General features: G+C 40.4%; 1 protein-coding gene across 2 annotated transcripts; it reads left to right on the top strand.

Annotated features, from left to right (window-relative positions):
* Positions 1–6048: 6048 nt before the first annotated feature.
* lamtor3 (late endosomal/lysosomal adaptor, MAPK and MTOR activator 3) lies at positions 6049–24936 on the top strand. Of its 2 annotated transcripts, none has more exons than XM_003458150.4 (7): positions 6049–6130; positions 9553–9608; positions 20287–20321; positions 20420–20478; positions 21045–21178; positions 21606–21669; positions 22573–24936. In XM_003458150.4, the coding sequence occupies exons 2-7, from the start codon at positions 9600–9602 to the stop codon at positions 22644–22646; spliced, it is 375 nt and encodes a 124-aa protein (XP_003458198.1). In that variant the 5' UTR covers positions 6049–6130; positions 9553–9599; the 3' UTR covers positions 22647–24936. The 2 variants fall into 2 exon arrangements, with proteins under 2 accessions (XP_003458198.1, XP_003458197.1); XM_003458149.4 differs by lacking the exon at positions 6049–6130 and adding an exon at positions 9197–9329.
* Positions 24937–27659: the final 2723 nt, after the last annotated feature.

Raw genomic sequence — 27659 nt, forward strand, 5'->3', positions numbered from 1 at the left:
CCACTGAAGGAACAATGGGCTGGGAGGTCAGTTCCTTAATCTTAATTATGCAAATTCTCATGACCACTGATCAGCAATCACTGACCAAAACCCACTGATCAAAGACCACTGATCAATGGCCATGAGCACCATTCACAGAGAGTTGGGGAATGGCTGCAATCACAGCATTGTAAGATGGTGACAGATGTACCCTTAGGCCCCTCCTCGATTCAGAGATGGTCTTTCCCTTTTCATGTAAATGGCCTCCTTGACTCTGCGCTCAAACCAGCGTTCCTCCCTGTCCAGGATGTGTACATCCTCATCGTTGAAAGAGTGTCCACTGGCCTGTAGGTGTAAATAGACTGCAGAGTCCTGGCCTGACAAGGTAGCTCTTCTTGTGTTGTGCCATCCGCTTCACCAAAGAAGCGGATATTAAGAAAAACACAAAGTACCAGAAACTCCAGGAGCTGCTGCAGAAGTCTGCCAAGCACACAGTGGGTCAGAAAGCAACCCTAAATCCTTCTTCTTTTTCCTGCTCCCTTAGGGCTCTTCCTCTTTTCCTCCTGCCTGACAGCTCCATATTCAACATCCTTTGTCCAGCATATCAATTCTCAGGAAGGACAATCTACTAACCATATGTTACAAGGGTAACTGAACATTGAGCTACATTAATATAATAATGAAATAATGTTGACAATAGTACAAATATTATTCTAATTCTACACATGCAGCAAAAGATCATTTTTAAAAATAACTATTTTCTGTTGCCTACATTGTAGAGGGTGCCTTTGCCTCCACACATAAAGAGTAAAATGAGTTTAGTCAGGGGTTACTGTAGGAGTCAGCAGGTTAGGGAACCATAAGTTCTGTACAGTGGCTCAGCTTAGAGAAAAGAATCAAACTCACAGTCACTCCACTAGGTTTCCTTTGTGTGCAGGCTGCGATCAGCTGACCTGCTCCTCTTTGTGGATTTACACAACCGAATTTAAGAAAATGTTTGCAGTTGGCTGATGTCCATCCTCAACAAGAGAACAACACTCTTGACTCCATTTGTATGTCACAGCTCCCACATCTGTTCGTACTTAAGGTGGCCCTCTGGAAGGGAAGGCTCCCTTTTCCATATACGGCAGACATCTAGGCGCCATGCACACTCCAAAGGTCACAGATCACACATATGTCAACACGTGTTCACATATTATAACAACATTAAACTGTGTACATTAGACCTTCTTTATGAGAAACCAGAACCATATGCTGAGCCTAGATTTGTGTGAATGTGGAGGTATCAGTACAGGTGGGGGTGTATGTCTCTGTCGATTCATCTGTGTGTGTGCTTGTATTTGTGTGTCGTTATGTGCAACTATATATATTATTATATCTATGGATGACACATGTGTATATGCTGTGTGTATATGTGTATGTATACATTCAAAAAATATGGACACATATATACAGTGGCTTGCAAAAGTATTTGGCCCCCTTGAACTTTTCCACATTTTGTCACATTACAGCCACAAACATGAATCAATTTTATTGGAATTCCAGGTGAAAGACCAATACAAAGTGGTGTACACGTGAGAAGTGGAACGAAAATCATACATGATTCCAAACATTTTTTACAAATAAATAACTGAAAAGTGGGGTGTTAGCATGTAGAGCAGACAGAGTTACCCCCTGCATGTTGCAGGTGTCACAGCTGCTGTCTTCCATATTCAAAGATTGTGCCAACCTAAGCCAGCAGTTTATCTGAATGTACACTCTCTGCTGTTGCCTTAAACCATTTACATGTTTACACAATACAATCCAACATCATCATTCACACATTGTCACAGCACAGGCACTCTTGTCTTGAAGAAGAACAAGCACTCACATGTTAGCCAGCTCTTGACTGAGGATGGCAACTTCTGCTGAAATGGTAAAGTTAAATTCAGTTAAATTCAGTTGTTTATGTACAACGTCCATTTTTAAGGCAGTCGGCCAAAGAAAAGAAAAGAATTAAAGAGCTTGGACCCGACCATCCAGAATCAGATATTCAGCAGCAGTCCATGGATCTTGGAAGAGCATATATACAGTCGTTCTCCAGCACGCTATATTACGAGCGGAGATGGCTTACGGGACGTAATGTGAATAACACCTTCTTTTGCTTTCCGTGTCTGCTGTTGTAAAGTCCTGGTGCCAAAACATTATGGACCACCATGGGTATACGGGACTTAAAGCACTTAACAGAAAAGTGCAAAAGACAAGACAGTAGCTGCAGCTCTTTGGACAATAGCATCAAGCTACACATTTTTTGCAGGCTTAACATAGTAGAACAGCTGGATGAAGGCTATAGAATTGGCAGAAGAAGCACATTGAAGCACACCAAAGAGACGACAAAAACTGGCACGTTCTGTCTGGAATCATAGACTGGTGTGAACTTTTGCTGGGACTTTGCGTTAAGATTTGTGTCAATATTTGTGTTTTAAAATTTTATTCAATTGCTCAGGTTTAAGGAATATTAAAGTGTTTGTGGAGATTTTAAATTTGTGTTTTTGTCCTGACCTGTAAAATGCTTTATTTTGTGTGACCCAATTGCCCCCCACCCCCAAAATATTGTGTTACCACCGGCCAGCACTGATTTCAACTTATATCTTTATCTTAAAGACCCCACACAACTATCCAGCTACCCCTCTCACTTATTAATAAGTATGTGAAAATGATCAGTAAAGCATTAAGAATTGAAATGCTTAATATATTAAGACCAAACATGTTTCATTAAATGTCAACACTCCCCGAGTAACACACAGATTATTAAATTTATTAGCTCAGTCTCTCAGACAAAAAAAGAATCAGTTATTGTTACAGTGGACATCAAAAGGCTGTTGATGAGGTAAACTGGAAACTCTTATTCACAGTACCACAAAAATTTGGATTTGGAGAGTCAAATATTAATCGGATTTAAGAATCTGTTTTTTGCCACTTTTGCTTTGCCACTATCAACCAAAAGGTCTGCTTACTTTCAGATACCAATCTGGCAGGGGCACGGGCAGTTCCTGAGGTTCGGGTTCAAAGGGGAAACTCCCCGGACGGTTCTCGCACCTGTGAGCCTACGGGGCCTCAGGGTCCCGAACTACCTTGACAAGGGGCGGGCCGCCCTTGCCCACCCTTGGCCCCAGACTCTACTCTATGCTTTCCCTCCTTTCTCCCTCCTCGAGTCTGTCCTCTGCCAGGTTCAGACCAAGGACAGGTTGAGGTTGATTCTGGTGGTACCTCTTTGGATCCGCATGCCCTGGTGTTTTTTCCGCTCGTTGCCTTAGGGCTGCCTGAGCCAGTGATAGAAACTCTGCAGGAGTCTTGTGCACCATCCACAAGGGCTGCCTATTCCTACCGCTGGGGACTGTTTGCAGGCCTGGACCCCTGGCTCTCCTAAGGGACCTGGAGTTGGTCGTTGTCACCCTTCAGTGTCTTCCCTTTGACCCACTTGAGGATGCTGATGTGAAATTGCTCTTCCTCAAAACGGCCTTTTTGGTGGCCATAGCATCTGCCAGGAGGATTAGCGAGACCCACGCTCTGTCAGTCCATATTGACGAGAAAGGGGTAATTATCTGGTACAACAATGCATTCCTGCTGAAGGCCCTGTCTGAATTCCAACTGTCCCAGTCGGTTGAGCTACAGTCAGCTCCCACTTGGGGCTTCAATCAGGAGGTAGCTTGGCACCAGGCTGCTCTGTGCCCTGTCAGGGCCTTTGCAGATTATGTTAAGTTACTCAGCCTTCTAGGCAAACAGACCAGCTGTTTGTCAGTTTTTCTAAATCCTAGCTGTCCAATTAGGTTGTGGAGGAACCCTTAAAAGTAATGCAGTACGTTATTTAATTACACCCAGGACAAAGACATTCTTCATACTACTCGTTAAGTTACTTTCATGTTAGTCTGTAAAATGATCTGAAACACACTGTCTCATAATTACCAATTAACAATATAAACCTAGAGGCTACATTCCCACACACCAACACAAATCCCTATCCTGATGAGAACACACATGTCTTTCTCTTAGTATTTAGACATGAACACAAAGCTGACAACACAAAGCAAAGATGAAAACCAGCACAAAGACACTTTAAAGTGATTGTCATGGTGCTTCTACCGTAGAAACATGAGCAGATAGAAATGGAGGCTGCACCTTGACTGCTCATCCCTTTGTTATCTGTTGAAGTTCAGCAGCGGCTGACTTTTTCACGGGTCAGCATCCACTCAGCTTTAACATCAGTCTGGGTTCTTGGCTAGCTTAGCATTAGCATGCTATCTGCACAGGTGCTTGCAAAGAGCCGAAGTTGTTTTAACAGTATAATAATAATAGTTTCTGTCCTGGATCAATCTCCACTTTACCATCACGATCTCATCCTTTTTTACAATAAAAATAAAAGTAATGTCCATATGATCGTAGTGAGAATGCAAGAGTCGATCAGCGGCATTGATAGACTGGCAGACTAACGAGTCCAAGGAATTGTTCTACCAGGAACTGGTTCTGTACAAGAACCGTATGGGCTCAAAATGTGGTCATAAATATTTTGTACTTGTAAATCAGTTTTGTACTTGTAAATCAGGATTTGTATGTGTAGAAAGAATTTGTGCGTGCGTAAAAAAGATTTGTATGTGTAAAAAAGATTTGTGTGTGCGTAAAAAAGATTTGTATGTGTAAAAGATTTGTATGTGTAAAAGATTTGTATGTGTAAAAAGAATTTGTGCGTGCGTAAAAAAGATTTGTATGTGTAAAAAGAATTTGTGTGTGCGTAAAAAAGATTTGTATGTGTAAAAAAGATTTGTGTGTGGACTTAGCCAAAAACCCCCCTGCAAGTTACAAGTACGAATTTTGACCCTATTTTTCTTCCTGTCATCTGATTGATCAATGTCATGTCAATCACAAATGTAACAATCCAATCAGAGAACAGATGGGTTTGGCTGTCGGAGGGGCACTTTTTTGAACTGCAGGTCCTTGAAGGGAATAAATGCCCTTTTACATGCCAACCCAGCGTTTTCCTTCATCACCACGAAGGAAAACAGTCTGTGGTCGTCCGAGTTTGGTGATTTTTGTGTCACAGGTCTACGTGCTTTATACAGGGACTTCCACAGCCTTTTCAACAGCGCTGCGGACCGCGGGGGGGGGGGGCAGTGTTTTGGAAATGACAGTCTTCATTACAAAGCTTTCTTCGTTATGAATTAGCATACATGTTTTTATTGAACATTTAAAGAACTAGCAAAAAAACCAGAAACTGTTGTAGAGGACATAAAGTCAGAGATAGAAACGACAAGGAGCAGGTGCATCTAGTACAGGTAGCGCTGCTGCAAAAACCCACAGAGCTCAGCAGCCAGCGCAACAAATTCTGGATCCTTTGCTTTTAGTTAGCAGTTAGCATTAGCAGCACATCCTGCGTCCGATGTGAAAGGACCTTTATGCTGCGCACTGTGACTCACAGCAATGGTCCCGGGTCAGCCCTGACTTTGTGTTAAACTAATCCTAAAGTAATAATGGTATTTCTAACCACTGACATACCACAACTTTATCCTTTCAACAGCTGCTGAAAGTAAGGGGACCTAGCTGCTATCGGATATTTATATAGAGATCCTCCAGCTTCAAACTGTATTACCCTTCAAGGACCTGCAGTTCAAAAAAGTGCCCCTCCGACAGCCAAACCCATCTGTTCTCTGATTGGATTGTTACATTTGTGATTGACATGACACTGACCAATCAGATGACAGGAAGAAAAATAGGGTCAAAATTCGTACTTGTAACTTGCAGGGTTTTTTTTGGCTAAGTCCACACACAAATCTTTTTTACACATACAAATCTTTTTTACGCACGCACAAATTCTTTTTACACATACAAATCCTGATTTACAAGTACAAAATATTTATGACCACATTTGAGCCCATAGAACCAGTTCTCGATTCCAAGCACGAACACTAACACACAAATTTTACAGGAATCCACGGCTTTCCATATATGAGCAAAAATCACACCACCACTTTCTGAACCAGCCAGGCTTCAGGCGTCGTCAGTGACATCACTCACTCTTAAGGAAACAAGCCTCGATTCACGTTTCATAAAATACTTCCTGGATATTTCGACACACACTCCGAAGCCTTGGCACAGTGCATCCCATCACTCTCTAAAGGTACTTCCTATCGTCTATTCCTAACCTCTTTTCGCTGACCTAGATGAAAATGTAATTTAGATCATGTAAGAATGGGGAGGGGCAAATTTAGGTTCAGAGTTTTAGGGGTGCTCAGCTCCCCATCATAAACAAAAGCGAGTCGTTTATTTTGGCTGGTAGACATGAACATAAAATTTGAGCAAAGGCAAAACAAGGAGCGACAGCTAAACTGAAACCTAAACTGGGAAAAACTAAAAAACTATGAAAACTGTGACAAGACTGTAGAACTATGAATCAACTATGACGACTGTGAATACTGTGACGAGACGTGGAGGGAAACAGACGACCTGACAATGAACAAAGGAAGACCGAGGACTTAAATACACACAGGAGGTGATCAGAGGAAGTGAAAACACACAGGGAAACAGCTGACTAGACAGGGGAAGTGAAACACAATGACAAAGACACACAAGACTCTTTCAAAATAAACCAGGAAACACTGAGAAAATAACACTAACCAAAGAAGAAAACTAAAACACGCAAAACACTGGGTCACAGACACAGTACCGTGACAAAAGCACCATTTTTCATTAAAGACAGTGGAAAATCGCACTGCCACGCCATACACATGAAGCAGTCTGGTCAGAGAACTGCTTTTACATACAGACCCTCCCTTTATTGTGCAGAGAGAATACTAGAAGGAGAGAGGCAGTCTCAGTTTCTTTATGGGAACAGGTAAAAGGGTGATGCCTTACCTGTTCCCAAAACTGTAGGCTGACGCACCTGTTTTATTTATTTTTTTAATTCTTGAAAGAGTAGTAGTCAAGCAGTTCACTGATCATTTGCATAGGAACAGTTTCAAGGGTTTCAGTCAGGATGTGGAGTGCATGATAGCACAGAAACAGCACTAGTGAATTGTCTTCTTATGGCCTCTGACAGTTAACTCATCCCTGTGCCTGTTCTGCTAGACTCAGCATCTGCTAGATGCTCAGTGCAACATTCATTACTATTGAGCACAGTATTTTACTGCAGAGATACAAACTGTTGGTATTAAAGTAACTGCAACAAAGTGGTTTTAATCACAGCTTCACACAGTTAGAGAGTTCCATCAGGTCACTCTGAAAGGTGCTTGAGAAGCCTTTGGCTGCAGCAGAGAGAATTCAAAATCTTGAATAATTATGCCCCACTGTGTCTTAAAGACCTCATACCTCATTATCCTAACTTTGCTTTCAGACTGCAGGGTTCCTTATGATTCTTAGATTTTTTAAAAGTTGAATGGAAAACATAGCCTTTAGCTTTGAGGCGCTACTTTTAGGTCCCAGCTTCAATTAGGGAGGCAGATGCTCTCTCTACTTATAAAATTAGGCTTAAGGTTCCCATTTTTGATAAAGTGTATCAGCTGGATCAGGTGACCCTGTACCACCCCTTAGTTATGCTGCAAAAGACTGGGGAGCTTCCCGTGATGGACTGAGCATTTCTTTTTTATTCATCTCTTTTCAATCTCTTTGTGTTTATACACCACTGGTGCATTTAATAATTAGCGATTATTTCTCTCTTACATGGTTTGCCTTTGATTCTGTCTCTCTTTACTCTCTTCTTTCCCTTTTTCCCTTTACTGGTTGTAGAGAATGGCTGCTCCTCCCTTAGCCTGAGGTTTCTTATTGTTAAAAGGGAGTTTTTCCTTTACACTGTCACTAAGTGTTTGCTCACAGGACAAGTTTAACTATTCATTGTTTACTTATCTGTACTTACCAGGGTACCACCCTATATTCTCCCATCTAAGAAACAAATAATTATACTTGTGGAAAGTCCCTCTCTGGGATGATTACTCACCTGCAGTTCATCTACCTGGGTTGGAGGATTTCATGTTTTGCAGACAACGGAGCAATGTGTGCAAGAAGAATGCAAAAAAGTATCAAATGTAACGAGGTGTTTAGTTGGAAGCGAATGGGCATAGATAGAAATTTGTATACACCGGGTCAATCAGATCAGTATTTGATCAGGGATGTCAAACTCCAGTCCTCAAGGGCCAGTGTCCTGAAACTTTTCCATGTGAATAAAATTAGTAGGTCATTTGCAAGACTCTATAGAACTCCACTGCATGCTGAGGTGGCAACCCCTAATCCTACTGAAGTAAATTAAAGTGAAGTAAAGTCTAAAAGTACGTTTATTGCACCATGTTCATTCACTTATGAGCTGCTGTAACATGAATCAAATGGCTGACTGCAGTCTTCCTAATGACCTACTTATATTATTCAGGTGTGTTGCAGCAGGGACACATGGAAAAGTTTCAGGACACTGGCCCTTGAGGACTGGAGTTTGATACCTGTGATCTCGGGTATGGTTCAGCAACAGTTGTACAAGTTAAACTGTATTCAATAAGAGCCTCTAAGACGTTGCACACTGTGTTTAAATCAACCCCAGCAACAGTATTAGAGATACAGATGAAGGAAATGCCACTAGAAATCAAAAGAGAACTATTATCACTGGGAACTGGGTAAATTTACAGGGCCACAATCAAGATACACTGTTTAAGATGATCTAGTTCACATTTGGCCAGTTTAGTATGACCACTTAATGTTACATGGATGTCTCATAGGAGCTGGAGAAAACCCTTGCAAGCACAGGGAGAACCTGCCAGGGTTTAAGCCAGAAAATCTTTTGCTCTCAGGTGACAGTGCAAAGCACAGAAACAATGTACCACCCTTATCAGCAAATTATGGGATAAAAGGAAAAGAACATTTAGATTTGGCTGTAAAAGAAGCCAAAGAAAGAATTTCAGTTGATCTAATTACCAACGGCAGCTGGATAAAATAAAGAGCATAATAAGACCAAAACTGGGGAAACGTAGAAAAGCAACTAGGGAAAGAAAAGAAAGGAATGATGGAGGGAAGACATATTCATATAATGAATACATATTCATATATTCATCTGTTGGTGTTTTTCTCTGTGCAGTTTACATCAAATACGAAAAACACCAATAGAGAATAGGCAACCGATCCAAGCTCAGTAAAGTGAAAGGTGATCAATGTACTACAAAAAGAGAAGAAAGTGATTTTTGAGCACCTTTCAGGTCTATACCAGTGGGTGGCGCTAATGCGACACTTTGTAGTTTGCCAGCCACTAAAATCAAGAAGAAGAAGTAATCACGTGATTATGTTTTTTTAATCTCCCTTTCCAGATACTGAGGGTTATGTTTTTGTTTTAAAGTCGTTCAAAGGTTTGTCATTTCGTTTGAGATTTTAATGTGTATTTCCGATTTGCCTGCCTGGTTATTTTTATCATGTGTTTGTAGGTTAATAAGGAGATATTAACTGACGCATTTATATTATCGCTGTATTATCTGGGAAACAGCTCATGTGGTTGTGTGGTTTATTTGACATAAAAGAATGTGAAGTTCCGACGACGTACTCAGTCCTCTGTGTGAACAACTATCATTACAGTCATCTCCCTGCAGTCGTCGAGCGGTCTCGATACCTCGATAGCTGCCATGGCCGATGTAAGTATGAGATGTTTGTCATTCTTCTTGAGTTCCCGTCTCCAAAATGGAGAAGCAGGAAAAAGCGTATTGCTGATATTTCCTATAAAAAAGGGACACGTGAAGTACTGTTCGAGATTAAAAGTGCTCTCAAAAGTAAGCACTTACTTACTGTTTATTTTTATTTTATTATGATCTCTTTAATTTTGGAGGTGTCGGAGAATAATGCGCCCTTATCAAGATGTCGAGGCGACCAGTGCAGAGTGTATTTTGGACAGTGCAGCCGCGTCGTCTGTGCGCGAGCCGATTGTGACGTCACATCACGTGTCTGTGGTCGTGCACGGTTTGTTGCGCTGCCTCCGGAGCTGGGTGGAAAGCACAAGTGTACGATTGTTTCGGTTTTTATGACGTTCCAGCACAGAAACTCGGAGACGTGCAGATATACAGAGAGAGAGATGTTGGAAGAGTTTTTTGAAAAAACACAAGAAAAACTCTTCCGGCTTCCGGTTTTGACCTCTTCTCTTCCTGTGTCAGCGCTTATGTGGCGATATTGTCTGAGCGGCGACCCCTATCGTTCAGGAGAATACTGCAGTGCTGTCATAACTGCGGGTATGAATCATTAGCCGTTTCTCAATATGCGTACTTGTGCGTACTTGCGTTCTCGTGTACTCGTGATACGTCATCAGTCGGAGACCAAGTACTGTTCCAATTCGAAGTACGCATCAAGCCGAGAACGCGAAAAAGTCCCGGATGTGTTCTCGCTCCGCCCGCTTTATCGAGCATGCATCGGTGGTGACTTGTGTGGACTTGGTACAGCTAAATATCCCAGAATGCATTTCGTCCAAAACTCAAACGCGGCAAAGGCGGACGAGCGGGGCTAAAAACTTTTAAATATTACCCTTTCTGGGTCACAAAATAAACTTTTAAGTTATTTTCAAGCGAGAATGTAGCTGTGTAAACTTCAAATATCTGCTCGATTTATCAAGATATCATATATTTCCAAACGCGCTCCGACGTTTTCGGAGACGTCTGTGACCCACCAGCTCCATAGCAGACAGCGAGGTCGAGGATTATTACAGCCGGCGAGAACAGCAGACTCCCGGCACATCGTTTTCAAACCCCCCCCCCCCCCCAACGGTCTTTTCGATACTCAGGTTACAGAAACCCCAGCAGCTGTCTATCGTATTGAGTGTCCACTAAAATAAAAATAAAAGGGTTCTAAGATCTCACCTGCTTGTTTTTATTAAGGTCTGTACACGTATGTACATGTACACTATTTTTATTAATAGAGATTTCACTACTGAGGTTAAAATGATATACAAGTCACTTAGATCACTTCTAAATGTTAATGTTTGGTTTATTTGAGTGTTTTATTTGTTCCTGAGTAAACCGGTTTGGCTGTGATTAAAGTTAAGCCTCATAACATGTTACTTACAATTAAATTAAGAGGGGACGGCAGTAAAAACTCCGGACATGTGACATCATCAAGTACGCTGGTGTTCTAATTGTACAAATCGCGAGTCCGTGCTTGCGTTCTCGGCGAGTCCGTACTCCCGTGTGTTCTCGGCCAGTACGTACTCGCCGAGAACACGAGTACGTACTCGCGTACTTGAGAATTGAAAAACGGCAATTGACTGTAGAAAACATGGACGATGCCACAGCTCCCCAAAAATGAAGCCAAAACGTCTCTATCGCCCCCTGGTGTCTGGCTGCAGTATAGGTCATAAACCCCACCTCCTCCATGTTAGCGGATGGGACTGGGGTCAGACTAAAATAAATTTATTCTCCTTAGATAATTTTTTTCCAAAGATTCTTTCTTTTGTTATCAATAGTTCTCATCATGCTGATTGATGTCCAAGGGGTCTCCTTTCCCATAAGTTTGATTCTAATTCCTACCGCGGTGATGTTAAATTGGGGTGAAACGTCATCATAACAGCTTTGACTGGCAGCTGCAGTCACGGAGAAACTTGCGTATCTGTGTTCGGGAATAGCAGATAGAGTGTAGGCTCTGAGAGGAGGGCCAGCGTTTACGCTACGAAAACACGACCGACTGTTTTAACCTGACAGCCTGAGGTGTTCTTCAGTAAACTGGACTACCTGACAGAAGGACCCGAGGCCCCGCTGCACTTTTTCGGTAAGTTAATCGTGTTTGTAAGCTAATCCGTAACTACCGTCCTTAGCTAGGTCCTGAGACCTAGCTAGCTAAAATGAGCACTCGGCTGTCAGGGTTCGTTTAGCTAATCTGTGCAGGTGAATGAATTTACTAAAGAAATCAAGAGAAACATTCCGGGCTAATCAGTCACTAATTACTGTTACTGTACTTTTATTACAAGTATTATACTGTAGAAGCAACAGGCTGCACCCTGCTGCAGCTCCTGTGCAGAACTGAATATCAAATATATGCAAACAACAGCATGTTTTCAGGCTCTTGCCACATCTGTAAAGACAGTAACATCTTTTTTAAAAGCTTGTACTTCAGTAACTCCTCATTAATCAGGAACTATGGATTAAAGTACTGTAGTGTACTGTAATACTGAAAAAATGTAAGAGAAGAACTTCAGATCCTGAGTGTGTGAGGACAGAAGAATCAGCTTTATTTCAATTTTGAGGGATAAAATTTATATTTGAGTTTGATGGTTCTGTTCTCTTTGTGATTACAGGAGCTGCCCTCAGATTCAGACCTCAGCACCACCCAGTGACAGCAGACAGATCATCCAACATGTTAACTGCAAAATGAACTGATGAAAACAGTACAAAGGTTAAAGTACCACACGTGCTGTAGTGAAAGCTGCAGCTTTATTGATAAAGTTAAAGACAAAAAACAAAAGGATTAATCACTCATGTAACTGTGTCACTATATATCAGCATTAACAGGACCTCAGTTTGGTGTTTCACAAAGCTGCTGATCTCAGACCTGCACAGCTTCTGTTTTAAACACTTGATTTACTCAGCTGCATGAAGAGCATATGAGATTTTCTCTGGCACAATTAAATAAAACCTGATGAAGGTCAAAGGTCGTCACTTGTATGTTGAACTACAAACTTGTCATCTGGAATTCTTTCACAGTTTTTTGCAGATAGTGTGTTATTTACCATAAAGTGATTCAGAGTTATTCATACCAGAGTAACTAGAGAGGATCATATATTTTTAAATATATAACTTTCTACAGGACTGAATATAATATCTTTATGTAAAAGTCTGGAGCCTCTGGGGAGTATCCGAATATTTATAACATTACACAAACCAAAGGTCTCCATCACAGTGGTCATGAAATGCTGGGTTTATCCATCTCCTGGATCGGGCCTACGGAGGAGTGCTGAAGATTTCCCTGTGGGGGAGCTGCTGGTGAAGATCATGAATCCTGCCTTATCAATGCGATGAGCTTCAGTCTTCCTGGTGTTTCTTAAATGAAGTCTCTCTCAGTCGGTCAACAGAACATCTGGCACAGGACAGCTGAGATGAAAGAAAAGGAAGAAGTTTCTCCAAACCTCTGGACCCAGGAAACCCAGCTTGGTCCTGGTGGTCTCCCTCACTAGTTTCTCTCCAGGGTGAATGTAGCTGTGGATATAATATGGACTCTATTATTAAATGAAAAGACCAAATTAGACTACACTACTGAAACGTTCTGCTGATGTTTTTAAAGTCTCCATGTTACCAGGCTGTAGAGGGCTCTGAAGATTTAAACAGTTTTAGATCCATTACACTCACAGTCTTATGTTAAAATCTCAAAGGACAGCATTATATTTTTGATATTAACAGTAACTCTGGGCTTCTGTAGAGTGTGCAGATGATCTCATCGCTGTCTAAAAATGTATAAAAACAAACATAAGAAGTGCTGAATCCTTCAATAACACAGACTATTAGAGTAGCAGGTGTGTAGCATCGCTAACTAGCTAGCAACAAGCCTCCAACACAGTGCGTATGCTAGCGGCTAATCTAGCTAACGAATTAACAACAAAGTGATTTTAGAACTATAAGATGATAAGCTGTGCGTCTTTTTTTATAACAGTGACATGGTTGTATTTACCTTAATTAAACGAGTCGTCAGTCGCGGTAAACCAGCAAAAAAACTCGAGCAGCCGGGCTACGTAAAAAGTGTAGAGGGGCGTGTTTGCGGTCATGTCCAGCGGGTGTGTGGGCGGGAGCGTTACACAGTCACTCCACCTCAAGTCACTACTGCGCAGACTCTGGCTCCAAATTTGCAAGATGGCAGCCTCCACAAGCGGGATATTTTGGTTTCATTTTTGCACAGTGGTAGGAGGCGGAGTCGCGTCGTCCATGTTTTCTACAGTCAATGGTATGAATACACGGCAGTTTCGCAATACTCAAGTATGCAAGTCCGTACTTCTCAAGTTCACATGGAAGTTTGGATTTCGCTCATTTTACAGTTGTAACGGCAGTGTATTTGATGACATCACAGCTCAGTTCTAGCGTTTTTACTGCTACCCCCTTAATTTTTAACTGTGGTTAATATTTGCAATGGAAATTACACATGATGCAGTTCATATATTTTTTTTCTCTGAAAAAATACAATTTAAAAAACTATTTTAAGCACTTTGGCAAACCTTACTTTTAGATATGATCTGTTTCATAGTGTCTGAAAAGCTTCATACAGTTAAGCACCTACTTGAGTGAAACGCAAACTTTATTTCAAAATATTATACACGTATGCACAGCTCACGCTGCTTATTGAACAAAAACAAACGTGTCCGATGTCAGAATGCTTTTATTCTTATTTTAGTCAACACTCAAATCTTAAAATAGACAGCTAGTGATTGGAAGAGAATTGAAAAAAAATTAAAAAAACATAATTTGATCATCTCTGGAGCAGTCTTCAGGATCTTCATGTATCAATATTAGAGCAGGGCGATATGGCCAAAAATATATATCACGATATACATTTGAAAATTGAAAATTTGCGATAACGATATAACTGACGATATAATTTCTGCGAGACAAAATACAACTCCACAACTTTACTAGCGCAAAAAAACCCCCCATTCATTTATTTTCACTTAAACAAGCAGCTGTTTTTTATGTGCATTAAAGCTATATAAAAATTTAACAGTGCAAATGCAAATTCCTTGCTGAAAGTTTAACCAAAAGGCATTTCCAGTAGAAATGGGCTGACATATCCTCAGCATAACCATGTATAATATCCACTGAAGTTAAAAAGAGGTGCCTTGCAACATTAAACTGCAGTGTGCCAAATAAAAAAGTCAAATATGTATTTTTCGGACCATAACGTGCACGGGATTATAAGGCACATTAAGCGAAACAAATCAGTCAGATAAGTCCAACTTTATTCAACTCATTCTTCTTGCTTCCTCCACTTCTGTACCATTGATCATTAATGCTGTGTTCTATCACAGCTGCTCTATTCCCATGTTGTTGCAGTATATTAATGACTAACCTCGTATTGTGGATGGATTATCTCAGTTGTTCTCCTGACTGAAGTTTGGTCCGTTTACAGCATCCTGCCATGCGATTGCATTTGTCCATAACCATCAGGAACCCTCACGTTAACTTTTATCGAGTGGAAAAGTGTTAGCGTTCATCTTCCAGCTTCACTGTTTATGTTATGCTAACATAGCTGTTTCGCTAGCGATCACATAGCACATCATTATATAGCAGCTAGCCCAACTTCAGTAACCCTACAAACGTCACTGCTGTTTAGTTTTCTGTCTTCATTTATGTTGGAAGTGATAGCAGAGCTGTATGTTTGAATTTTTCCAGAAATCTCTCAGTCAGAACATGCTATATCATGCTTAGGTAACTAGCGAGCTAACTTCCGTTAACTTCCTGCTAACTTCTAACTCCATTAAATGTAATAAATTCTGTTTTCATGGATGCCTGGATCATAACTTCATAGTTACACCTGGTAAAGCAGCAATGCTGATCGTTTTATTAAAGATGAAAGAATTTAGACGGTTTTTAACTCTCAGTGATGCTGCAGTGTTCATTTGACTTTAGGACCTGAAGCTGACGGAGTTTAGGACCCAGATTACGCCCACAATTTATGAGCACCTTAGTCCGACAAATACGGCAATAATGACGGCCAGCTTGCATGTTCTGCAAAAAAAAAAGTGCTTTGTTGTGTATCTGACGGACAAACACCAAACCAGTTCCACATCACTGAAGTTGCACCATTTTTACAAACCAATTCTGGTTCATATGTTTCACTCATTGACTGTAGAAAACATGGACGACGCGACTCCGCCTCCCACCATTGTGCAAAAATGAAGCCAAAATACCCCGCTTGCGGAGGCTGCCATCTTGCAAATTTGGAGCCAGAGTCTGCGCAGTAGTGACTTGAGGTGGAGTGACTGTGTAACGCTCCCACCCACACACCCGCTGGACGTGACCGCAAACACGCCCCCCTACACTTTTTACGTAGCCCGGCTGCTCGAGTTTTTTTGCTGGTTTACCGCGACTGACGACTCGTTTAATTAAGGTAAATACAACCATGTCACTGTTATAAAAAAAGACACACAGCTTATCATCTTATAGTTCTAAAATCACTTTGTTGTTAATTCGTTTGCTAGATTAGCCGCTAGCATACGCACTGTGTTGGAGGCTTGTTGTTAGCTAGTTAGCGATGCTACACACCTGCTACTCTAATAGTCTGTGTTATTGAAGGATTCAGCACTTCTTATGTTTGTTTTTATACATTTTTAGACAGCGATGAGATCATCTGCACACTCTACAGAAGCCCAGAGTTACTGTTAATATCAAAAATATAATGCTGTCCTTTGAGATTTTAACATAAGACTGTGAGTGTAATGGATCTAAAACTGTTTAAATCTTCAGAGCCCTCTACAGCCTGGTAACATGGAGACTTTAAAAACATCAGCAGAACGTTTCAGTAGTGTAGTGCGATTTGTTCTTTTCATTTAATAATAGAGTCCATATTATATCAACAGCTACCCTGGAGAGAAACTAGTGAGGGAAACCATCAGGACCAAGCTGGGTTTCCTGGGTCCAGAGGTTTGGAGAAACTTCTTCCTTTTCTTTCATCACAGCTGTCCTGTGCCAGAGGTGCTGTTGACCTACTGAAAGAGGCTTCATTTAAGAAACACCAGGAAGACTGAAGCTCATCGCATTGATCAAGCAGGATTCATGATCTTCACCAGCAGCTCCCTCACAGGGAAATCTTCAGCACTCCTCCGTAGGCCCGATCCAGGAGATGGATAAACCCAGCATTTCATGAACACTGTGATGGAGACCTTTGGTTTGTGTAATGTTATAAATACTCGGATACTCCCCAGAGGCTCCGGACTTTTACATAAAGATATTATATTCAGTCCTGTAGAAAGTTATATATTTAAAAATATATGATCCTCTCTGGTTACTCTGGTATGAATAACTCTGAATCACTTTATGGTAAATAACACACTATCTGCAAAAAACTGTGAAAGAATTCCAGATGACAAGTTTGTAGTTCAACATACAAGTGACGACCTTTGACCTTCATCAGGTTTTATTTAATTGTGCCAGAGAAAATCTCATATGCTCTTCATGCAGCTGAGTACATCAAGTGTTTAAAACGGAAGCTGTGCAGGTCTGAGATCAGCAGCTTTGTGAAACACCAAACTGAGGTCCTGTTAATGCTGATATATAGTGACACAGTTACATGAGTGATTAATCCTTTTGTTTTTTGTCTTTAACTTTATCAATAAAGCTGCAGCTTTCACTACAGGACATGTGGTACTTTAACCTTTGTACTGTTTTCATCAGTTCATTTTGCAGTTAACATGTGAACATGTCGGATGATCTGTCTGCTGTGGTGCTGAGGTCTGAATCTGAGGGCAGCTCCTGTAATCACAAAGAGAACAGAACCATCAAACTCAAATATGAATTTTATCCCATCCATCCTCATCCGCTTTATCCGAGGTCGGGTCGCGGGGGCAGCAGCCTAAGCAGAGAAGCCCAGACCTCCCTCTCCCCAGCCACCTCCTCCAGCTCATCCGGGGGAACACCAAGGCGTTCCCAGGCCAGCCGAGAGATATAATCTCTCTAACAGCGCGTCCTGGGTCTGCCCCGGGGCCTCCTCCCGGTGGGACATGCCCGGAACACCTCACCCAGGAGGCGCCCAGGGGGCATCCTTGTCAGATGCCCGAACCACCTCAACTGGCTCCTTTCGATGTGGAGGAGCAGAGGCTCTACTCTGAGCCCCTCCCGGATGGCCGAACTTCTCACCCTATCTCTAAGGGAGAGGCCAGCCACCCTTCGGAGGAAGCTCATTTCTGCCGCTTGTATCCGCGATCTCGTTCCTTCGGTCACTACCCACAGCTCGTGGCCATAGGTGAGGGTCGGGACATAGATCGACCGGTAAATTGAGAGCTTTGCTTTTACACTCAGCTCCCTCTTCACCACGACGGACCGGTGCAGCGTCCGCATCACTGCAGCCGCAGCACCAATCCGTCTGTCGATCTCCGGCTCCCTTCTCCCATCACTCGCGAACAAGACCCCGAGATACTTAAACTCCTCCACTCCACCTCAAAATTAAAATGAAGCTGATTCTTCTGTCCTCACACACTCAGGATCTGAAGTTCTTCTCTTACATTTTTTCAGTATTATAGTACACTACAGTACTTTAATCCATAGTTCCTGATTAATGAGGAGTTACTGAAGTACAAGCTTTTAAAAAAATGTTACTGTCTTTACAGATGTGGCAAGAGCCTGAAAACATGCTGTTGTTTGCACATATTTAATATTCAGCTCTGCACAGGAGCTGAAGCAGCGTGCAGCCTGTTGCTTTTACAGTATAATACTTGTAATAAAAGTACAGTAACAGTAATTAGTGACTGATTAGCCCGGAACGTTTCTCTTAATTTCTTTAGTAAATTCATTCACCTGCACAGATTAGCTAAACGAACCCTGACAGCCGAGTGCTCATTTTAGCTAGCTAGGTCTCAGGACATAGCTAAGGACAGTAGTTACGGATTAGCTTACAAACACGATTAACTTACCGAAAAAGTGCAGCCGGGCCTCGGGTCCTTCTGTCGGGTAGTCCAGTTTACTGAAGAACACCTCAGGCTGTCAGGTTAAAACAGTCGGTCGTGTTTTCGTAGCGTAAACGCTGGCCCTCCTCTCAGAGCCTACGCTCTATCTGCTATTCCCGAACACAGATACGCAAGTTTCTCCGTGACTGCAGCTGCCAGTCAAAGCTGCTATGATGACGTTTCACCCCAATTTAACATCACCGCGGTAGGAATTAGAATCAAACTTATGGGAAAGGAGACCCCTTGGACATCAATCAGCATGATGAGAACTATTGATAACAAAAGAAAGAATCTTTGGAAAAAAATTATCTAAGGAGAATAAATTTATTTTAGTCTGACCCCAGTCCCATCCGCTAACATGGAGGAGGTGGGGTTTATGACCTATACTGCAGCCAGACACCAGGGGGCGATAGAGACGTTTTGGCTTCATTTTTGGGGAGCTGTCGCGTCGTCCATGTTTTCTACAGCCAATGGTTTCACTCAACAATCTGCTTTCCCCATTCTCATTCTCCGTTGCTACCGTGCTTTTTCGGCCATGTGCGTATGAAAACAAAGGCACTGCACATGCGCGTTTTACCCATACTCTATCGCGATATTTCATTTTCTTATCGTTGCCTAACATTGTACCGGTATTACTGTGAACGGTATAATATGGCCCAGCCCTAATCAACATGCTGTTTCTGCTCCTGGTGGGATTAAAATATTTGTAATGTTAGATGCAATTCAGAGTCAGCTGTTAAAATAAAAACGGACATTTTCACATCCAGGGATAAAGACTGGTGAAATATTCAGTTCAGTATGCTGACAGCTCTCCACGTAAGACTTTAAAATAAAACGAACCAGTTATGAAGCTTAACTTTTATTCTCAGCCAAACCGATTTGCTCAGGAACAAATAAAACACTGCAATAAGTTTTGAAAATGATGTGCGCTGGTGAGGACAAAAATGAAATGACAGATCAAAATGTCAGAGCAAAAATGACATTTGCAAAAATGTCAGAGCACTTTTGCAAATAGATGATGTCTTGATAAATCAAGCGATATATGAAGTTTACGCATCTACATCCTTGCCTGAAAATAATGTAAGAGTTTATTTTGTTCCACAGAAATGGTGATATCTCAAACTTTACGTACACTTCTAGCAACTCTCGTCCGCCATTGCTGATTATAAGTTTTGGACAAACAGAATTCTGGGATACTTGGTTTCACCAAGTCCACATAAGTGACCAGGCTGCAGCGTACGCGCTGTAATGCTTGCTTTGCTCACTCAAGTTTTCAATCACCTTCTGTATATCTGTGCGTCTCTGAGCTCCTGTGCTGGAATACCCTTAAAATGATGGCAAAAACCTGCGTGATCGTATACAGCTGGATCTCTAACCCAGCTACAGTGGTCTCAGTGCAAAGTGCCAAGTTATCGAAAGGTTATAACCAGCTGACGCCCCGCAAAAATTGTGTCACACGACACATGATATGACGTCAAAATCGCAGCGCGACACCAGCGATGTGTCGACTATAATAGTTGTAACACATACTTGTTGTACGCTGCCTCCATCTGACAACAGAGCTCACTGTAGCCAGCTGGGGCGTCCCTGGAGTGGAGCGGACAGCAAACCTGCTCCCTCTACTGGACGATGAAGTATGGTTTGTTAGCTCTGACCAACTGTCTAACTTTTTTTTAATGTAAAATTATTTGCAGGATTTGAAACGATATCTTTACAAACAGCTGCAAAGGTGTGTATCATTAAAGTAACAAAATCTTCAGTGTTGCAGTCGACACTATCAGGATGTTCAGTGTTTAATCAGGAAGTTTTGTTGTTTGTCTCCTTCAGCATCGAAGGTCTTCATGCTATTGTGGTCACTGATAGGGATGGTGTCCCGGTTATTAAAGGTAAGAAACATTCTGAATGGCTGGTTATTGCTGGTCTCACTGCTGCCATGTGGAAAACTGTAAAATCCATGAGAGCAAAAGTAACAGAAGAGAAATTTGGTAGTAGACTTACAGTGTTTTTGAATAGAGCCTAAAACCAGTGTCCATGTTGGCACTGATAGGAGTAGCTGCTCCTGAAGGTGGAAGTCAGCCAGGACAGAAGTCCACGAGCTGTCAGTTTCAGATCAACTCGCAGTTAGTCTGACTCACATACTATTACACATCAGAGCAGAGAGCAGACTTGACTACTTTGTTTGGCATAAGTGTTTTTTCTTTACCAAAAAAAAAAAGGGCTTTTTTTATTTTACTAAATATATTAATGTTTCATATCTTTTCAAATTTGAATTTCCAAGAAATGTTATATATTAATTTAGAGAAAAATGTAACCAGCATATAAGTTGTATCATAAATATACTGAATCAAGCAGGTTTGGGCAGTATTTGAAACAAATGTGAGCAGACAGCTGTAGTATTTATTCCTTGTGTGGAGAATGTTTTATCCCTGACATCGTTGCTGTATCCTTGCAGTTGCCAATGACAATGCCCCAGTTCATGCTTTGAGACCTGGCTTCCTGTCTACGTTTGCTCTGGCCACTGATCAGGGCAGCAAACTGGGCCTTTCTAAGAACAAGAGCATCATCTGCTATTATAATGCCTACCAGGTCAGACCCCTTCTTTCCAACAATCAGTAGTTTGGTATATTTGTCATATCCTAGTCTAGCTCAAAAAATATAATATTGTGAAAGTGCTGTTTTGTTTTTGAAAAAAAAAAGGTAAAATTTCATATATTCTATATTTGCTACACAGAAAGTACTGCATCAGTGTGCTGTGGGATGGAGGCTCAGGTTGTTTTGATGATGGTCTTCAGCTCTTCTGTATATCAGAAGGGTAGAGGGGATACGATTTTTAGATATGAATTTCAAGCTCTATCCAAGTTTAATCTCATTATGTCAGTTTGTTGTCAGGTCAGGGGTGGTATTGATCGACCAACTCAGAACACTGTTAGCACTGATCGTACATTTTTATATCTTGTAATCCTTTGTTCATTTAACTTTTTTTAATAACATGTAATGTTTCTGGATTGAACAGATTGTGCAGTTCAATCGGCTACCACTGGTCATCAGCTTCATTGCCGGCAACACTGCCAACACAGGTAAAGTTTGAGCCAGCGATCAGAGTGCCATTTAGATGTCATAAAAAAATCACTGTCAATCAATGTTAATATAAAATCAGCATTACAAGTTAAATTTAGCCAAATCACTGGATCTTCACTTCGATCTTCGATTCTATTCTATTTTGACTCAGACAGTCAGAAATATTATAATTCTGATCATTTATCAGGACACATCCATATTTTTATATCTATTTGTATAAAAACAAAGCTGACACTTGTGAGACTTCATCAGAGGTGTGAGCATCACAGCAGATGCCTTTGTGTCAAAGTACCTGAGGATAAAACACAGAAAATGAGCAAATGTGACAGGAATGATGGAGTTTGAGTTGCTGTGACAAACGTTACGCTTGCAAGATCCTCTGTGAAGAGAACGGGCCTGTTGGGCCTACAATTTCAGGTGTTCTCCGGAGAACAATATATATTCAATATATTTTTGAACAACAAGGTGCATGAAGTTGTGGATGTGGCTGCTGTGGTCCTGTCACTTGTGCCTGCCATTCACCAGTTTTGAAAGTCCTGCGTTAATTTTTTCCTCCCACTCTTTATCGTTGTTGCTCTTATACTAACTTAATATTGAATTGAATTTTAAGTGTTGTAGACCTTTTTTAGTGTATTTTGTATTTATTGGTGAGTCAAAAACAATTCTGTCAGGGATACAAATTTTAGTGACCATTAAACATTAAAAAACACACATAGAAAACATGTTATCACATGGCTCAATGTATGTAAAATATATGAAAATCAAAAAGAATTATAATACTTTTTAAACAAAAAACCCCCATAAATGTTATGTGTCTGTACTCACTGTGTATTATGAGTTCTTCTCACATGTGTATCATATTTGTTGACTAACAGTACAATACTGTCCTTGTTTGTCCTCAGGTCTCATAATGAGCCTGGAGAAAGAGCTGGCTTCACTAATAGAGGAGCTGAGGCAGGTGGTGGAAGTGACTTAAAGCTGTGACATATCAGCTGCACAGTCACATGATCTGGATCACACCCTGCTCACCTTCATGCTCTCAGTACTTCTGCATTCATGTCTTTAACAGATCTGACTAAATTTAAGACCTGTGCATATCTTGCTGTGTTTTTCTGTACACCTTTGTGCCATTAACGGATATTTCTTGTAGAATTTCTTGTCTGATTAAATCTGTAATTATAAGCAATTAAAAATGTCGGGGTTTTTTTTTACAACTAGGGTTAAATTTTGTATTTTATTTTATTAATTGTTGGAGTTGAACCTTCCTTTTTTTGGAGGGTCTTGCTTTAAGCATTTCATGATATTAGTTGTGCACTGCTGTAACAGTGCTGTATGTATGATGGGAAAAGGATGCAGAGAATATTTAGATGTGATTTATATCATTTGAAAATGTAAATATGGTATTTAAAAAAAAAAAAAATCTCTAAAAAAAACTGGTTAACAACAAGCTAACATTCAATTAACACATTCAGGTTTGCATTTTTATTGCTTCAATGTTCATGTAAATGCTTTCAAATGTTTATTTTTTTGTGCAAAATTCAGTTCAATTTTTTCTTTAAATCACAATTATCATAAGGTGCTTTATGAAATGGGGAAAACCCCCAAGCCGTAAGAACCAGTGCCTTAGGTTCTGGCCCACCGTCTGACACTTTAATGTTTTGTTGGCATTGTTGTCCAAGTCTCTGGAACTCAAGTGTTCAAACGGCAAAGAAATGTTACAAGGTATCATTACGAAAGAGCTTATGGAGAAAAAAATGGTAAAAACAATTTGGATGTCCAAAAAAAGTGTGGACGAATAAGAACGTTAACAGATTATTCTGCTTCACTTTAATGGTAAAGAGATTCCAGGGGGTACATAGGCCTACTATGTGCTGGGTTTATGAGCTGTCCAGTTAGGATATATTCCTAATGTGCTACAGTTATGAGAGATCTGGTCTATTGCAGCAAGAACGTTCGGTTAACAACTCTTGAGTTTGTTAACCCTGAGATGAGTGAAACTCGAAAGTTTTCTGGACCAGGAAGAGAGTTAACTTTGACAGTTACCAAGGTAGAAGACTGAACGTCACCTGCTCTCGTTCAGGTTTTCTTTAACAGTTTCTTTTTCTGACCCTTTTCTCCCTTGCTACTGACCCTAAACCTAAACTGACTGATACACCAGTACATTTCTTCTTTCACAAAGTCACTGATGAAGCTTCAAGAGGAGAGAAGTAATCTGCAGAAGTTTAAGCCAGACATTAATATGTTTTTGTACTTACCATGTCCACTTTTACAGTCATTCAGGCATCCTAATGTAAGGTTTGAGACAGTGATCATGTTGCAGATTTATTATCACTTTCAATGGGTGAATGTAGCATGTTGTATAGTACTCCGGGAGTCCATTTACCATCAATAATCAATGATTTGGTTGGTGTGTTGGAATCGATCATGCTGATGGAAAAAGTTGAAACTTGGAGATGATGTGAATATTTGAATGAAGCTGAAAGGACTTTAACTCCTCAATTTATTTATATTAAAAAATGTAATTATTTGTGTTTTTGCTGTCAAACATGCTAAATTAAGTGAAGATTGAATTGAACTTAACAGAAGGTTAAATTGAACATAAGTGGCTCAAATAGATACAAATTTAGGTATGATGCAAATTAGCAATATTCAACATAAATGGGATGAAGTAATTTAACAAATTTTCAAGTACTTTATTTATGTTGCTATGCAAAAAATGATTTTAAAAACTATCATTACTGCTAATTGCACGTAAACCAGTTTAACAAAAAACTACTAAAGAAGTTAAAAAAATGTATCCAAACTGTTGTTCTACCTACCAGGCCGTTCACACCTTTGCAAATGTGGCAGGCAAAGGCATCCTTTAAACCTGGGTGTCAGTCATTACTTTAGTGCATATGGTCTTTGCAAGCTCAGACAGCTGGTTTATTGTTTAGGTCTTAGAAGTTCTAATTTGCTTGTTTGAGTTGGTTCACTGACCTATTGAATGACTTAAGTGTAGGAAGACTGAAATTGTGGAATTTCTAAATGTTTTTCCTGTATCTGTGTGTGGGGCATCCAAGTTTTCTTTTTAAAAATATCTCTCAGGTAAACTGACTTATAATTTGTATCCATGTGTGTAAAGACTTCAAGATAAATGACCTTGCTTTAGCTCTTTTTCCATATCAAAACTCCATAAAGTCATCCTCCGAGATGGAACCGATGTTTCTGGAGAGCCAGTAATGGGAACCTTAGGAAAATAAATTTGACTAATGATAAAACTTAAACTTCTTCTTGTGATCTCTAAGTCCAAGGCATCTTTTACCTTCTTGTTCCTTCAACATTGGCTTCAGCTTCCAAAAAAAGGAATGACAACTATTTTGGAAGTTCCGACCTTATCATTCACTATTTCGGCAATATGGGCAGACCTGTGGATCAATCTGGTCATAAATAAAATCAAACCTATATGCATAGGTGGGATGTCTTAAAAAAAAAAAATCTTACTCATAGAGAACAGCTGAATATTTAAAAACTAATATTTGGAAGGATTTTGCTGGGAACAGGCTGCTGGCATTCCGGCTGAGGGCTGTGATGTATCAGTGGGAACAGAATGTGAGGGTTGAAGGTAAATGGAATATCATCAGTGGGTAGGGATCTGCTTGCAGGGAGTGGACTGAACTGGATCTTCATGGACCTCATTCTAACTGTGATGTGAAAGACTTAGGATGAAAAACTGTCATGCTGGTGTAACAGTGTTTATGTTGTATGTGATTACACTTGCCATGTTAACACACATATTTGTGTATTGTGATGTTTATTGGCTCAGTGGCACCCTCTCTCATAGATGGTGCATAAATGCCACTGGCGGCGTTGAAACGTTGCCAGATTACGAGGGACGAGCCTGAGGTGGGCTTTAGATCACAGCACTGTGCATGATCATTAGACATCTGTATTTGTGTGACCACTATATGGAGCACATGACCACTATAAATTGTCTGAGTGTTAATAAGAAGAGAATTGTTGCAAATGTTAAGTGCTAAAACAGCCACATAATAGTATTGTACACTGGCTAGCTTAGCTAGCAAGCTGATGTGCTACTATAACATGTTATTCGTTTTGTAGTGTCCTGTGATTGAGCCACCTGTAACGAGCCAACCTGCCTGACCAGTACATATGCTGTTCTCATCCAGATGATAAACAGATGCACTAACGGATAAGAAAGTCTCGCACATCATTTACTACATAATGCAGAGTCAAGTGATTTTTTAGACCAGTTAGTTACAGCAAAGTGTAATTGAGTGTGGTTACACTGGTGCCGTGAGCCTTGATTCTGAGCCCAGTGAGAGGACCCTGAAGTGTTGGAGGCGTTGACTGGTGGCTGGAGAGGCTGTGCAGCGGGAGTTTCTTAGGTTGCTTTTCTCTTTGTTTCAATACTACTCCATAGACTGTGCAGGTTAAATAAATTTTCACAGTCCTGGGGGTGGTGCCAGGGTGCTGTGCCTCCTTTCATCACAAGGTGGCAGTGTCCCCTGACATGTGGCTGATTTTATAGTCAAAGTGTGTTTTTTTATTTCATCTGTTTTCAGTTTAGATATTATTGGGTGGTGACCTTGCATAATGCCCATTAACAGCAGTTCAGTGATACTTGTCCTTGAAACTAGTCTCTATAAACTAGACCTGCCAATTACACTGGCTCTGTTAACATTATACATACACTGGAAGTGTTTGCATCATCTGTAATGTACAGACTACTGCAGTTAACTTGTCTGACTGGTAAAATAGTAAAATATAAAATGCTAATCATTTACAGATTTTCTGTTATTTAGAACATAAACATCATATCTGCAACAAAGATTATTGGAAACATTTAAATATCTATCATATTTCTGTGTACTTTAACCATTTAAGCTTACTGCAAAGTTACTTTTAGCTAACATTAGCTAATTGCTGTTGGATCAGAAGCAAAACCAAAATAAGTATTCTTATGCACAAAGCTGTCAGTTATAAATTGAGTCATGAAAAAGTCCTGCAATTCGTGTAATGATAGCAGCTACAGCATTCCCTCTAGTGACACGAGTATGAGACAACAAAATAAATGAGCAAGTTTTATTTTAATTCCACTGTTTTATTTTTACGTATATCAAATAAAATCAGATAACAGTTTGTCTTTTTTGTTTAAAACAAACAAACAGGAAAGGGTTCATTTTACAATTCTTTATAATTTTCAACACACATGGCTCATTTCCGGATTTTTGTGTTTCTCCATTCTAAAAATAAAAAAAGGCTGCAATGCAGCAAGCTGTAGATCTCTCTCTATGTTTAATATTTCTTGAGGGTCCTATAAAATATGATAGTCTGCTGCTGTTAATGCTTTTGATTTTTCTTTTATTTTGCTATCTTTACTGTTCATGCTGAAGTATTGTATGGATGCTTGGTGCAAACTAAAAAGCCATTAATAAATGAAGAAACAAGGATTAACAATGTAACATCTCATGAGTTCATGCAAACTTTTGCTTAAGGAAATTTCCAACTAATTGGACTACTTGCATTTCAAGACATATATCAAAGTGCATTTTTATAATCTGGACTCACAGATTTTGCTACTTTAAAGTCATAAGGAGATGATTCAGCTGTTAGAAACATTGTTGTAGGCATTTGATGCTGCCAGTGGAGAAACGGCTTACTGTTGCAAAAGAAGATAAGAAAGGCCCTCCAATTAAAAATCAATCATTGTAACATGTGTTGATACCAAGATGAGATATAAAGAGAAGCTAACAGCTTCTGCCCATTGGGGAGTAGGGAACATTTGACCACAGAGTAAATAAAGTGAATGGCATGAGGTAAGGATGTAGCGTGGACTTTTAACCCCTCGGGGCTTCTATTTTAGAGATCTGGTCTGTCAGAGGACTGGCTATCCACAGCTGTGTTTTCACTGGTTTTGTCCTGAAGGCCACATGGAGAGGCTTAAATGATCAACACATAGAGACACATACATACATGATGTGAGCAG

This window comes from Oreochromis niloticus, linkage group LG19 (genome assembly GCF_001858045.2).
Source record: "Oreochromis niloticus isolate F11D_XX linkage group LG19, O_niloticus_UMD_NMBU, whole genome shotgun sequence".
NCBI lineage: Eukaryota > Metazoa > Chordata > Actinopteri > Cichliformes > Cichlidae > Oreochromis > Oreochromis niloticus.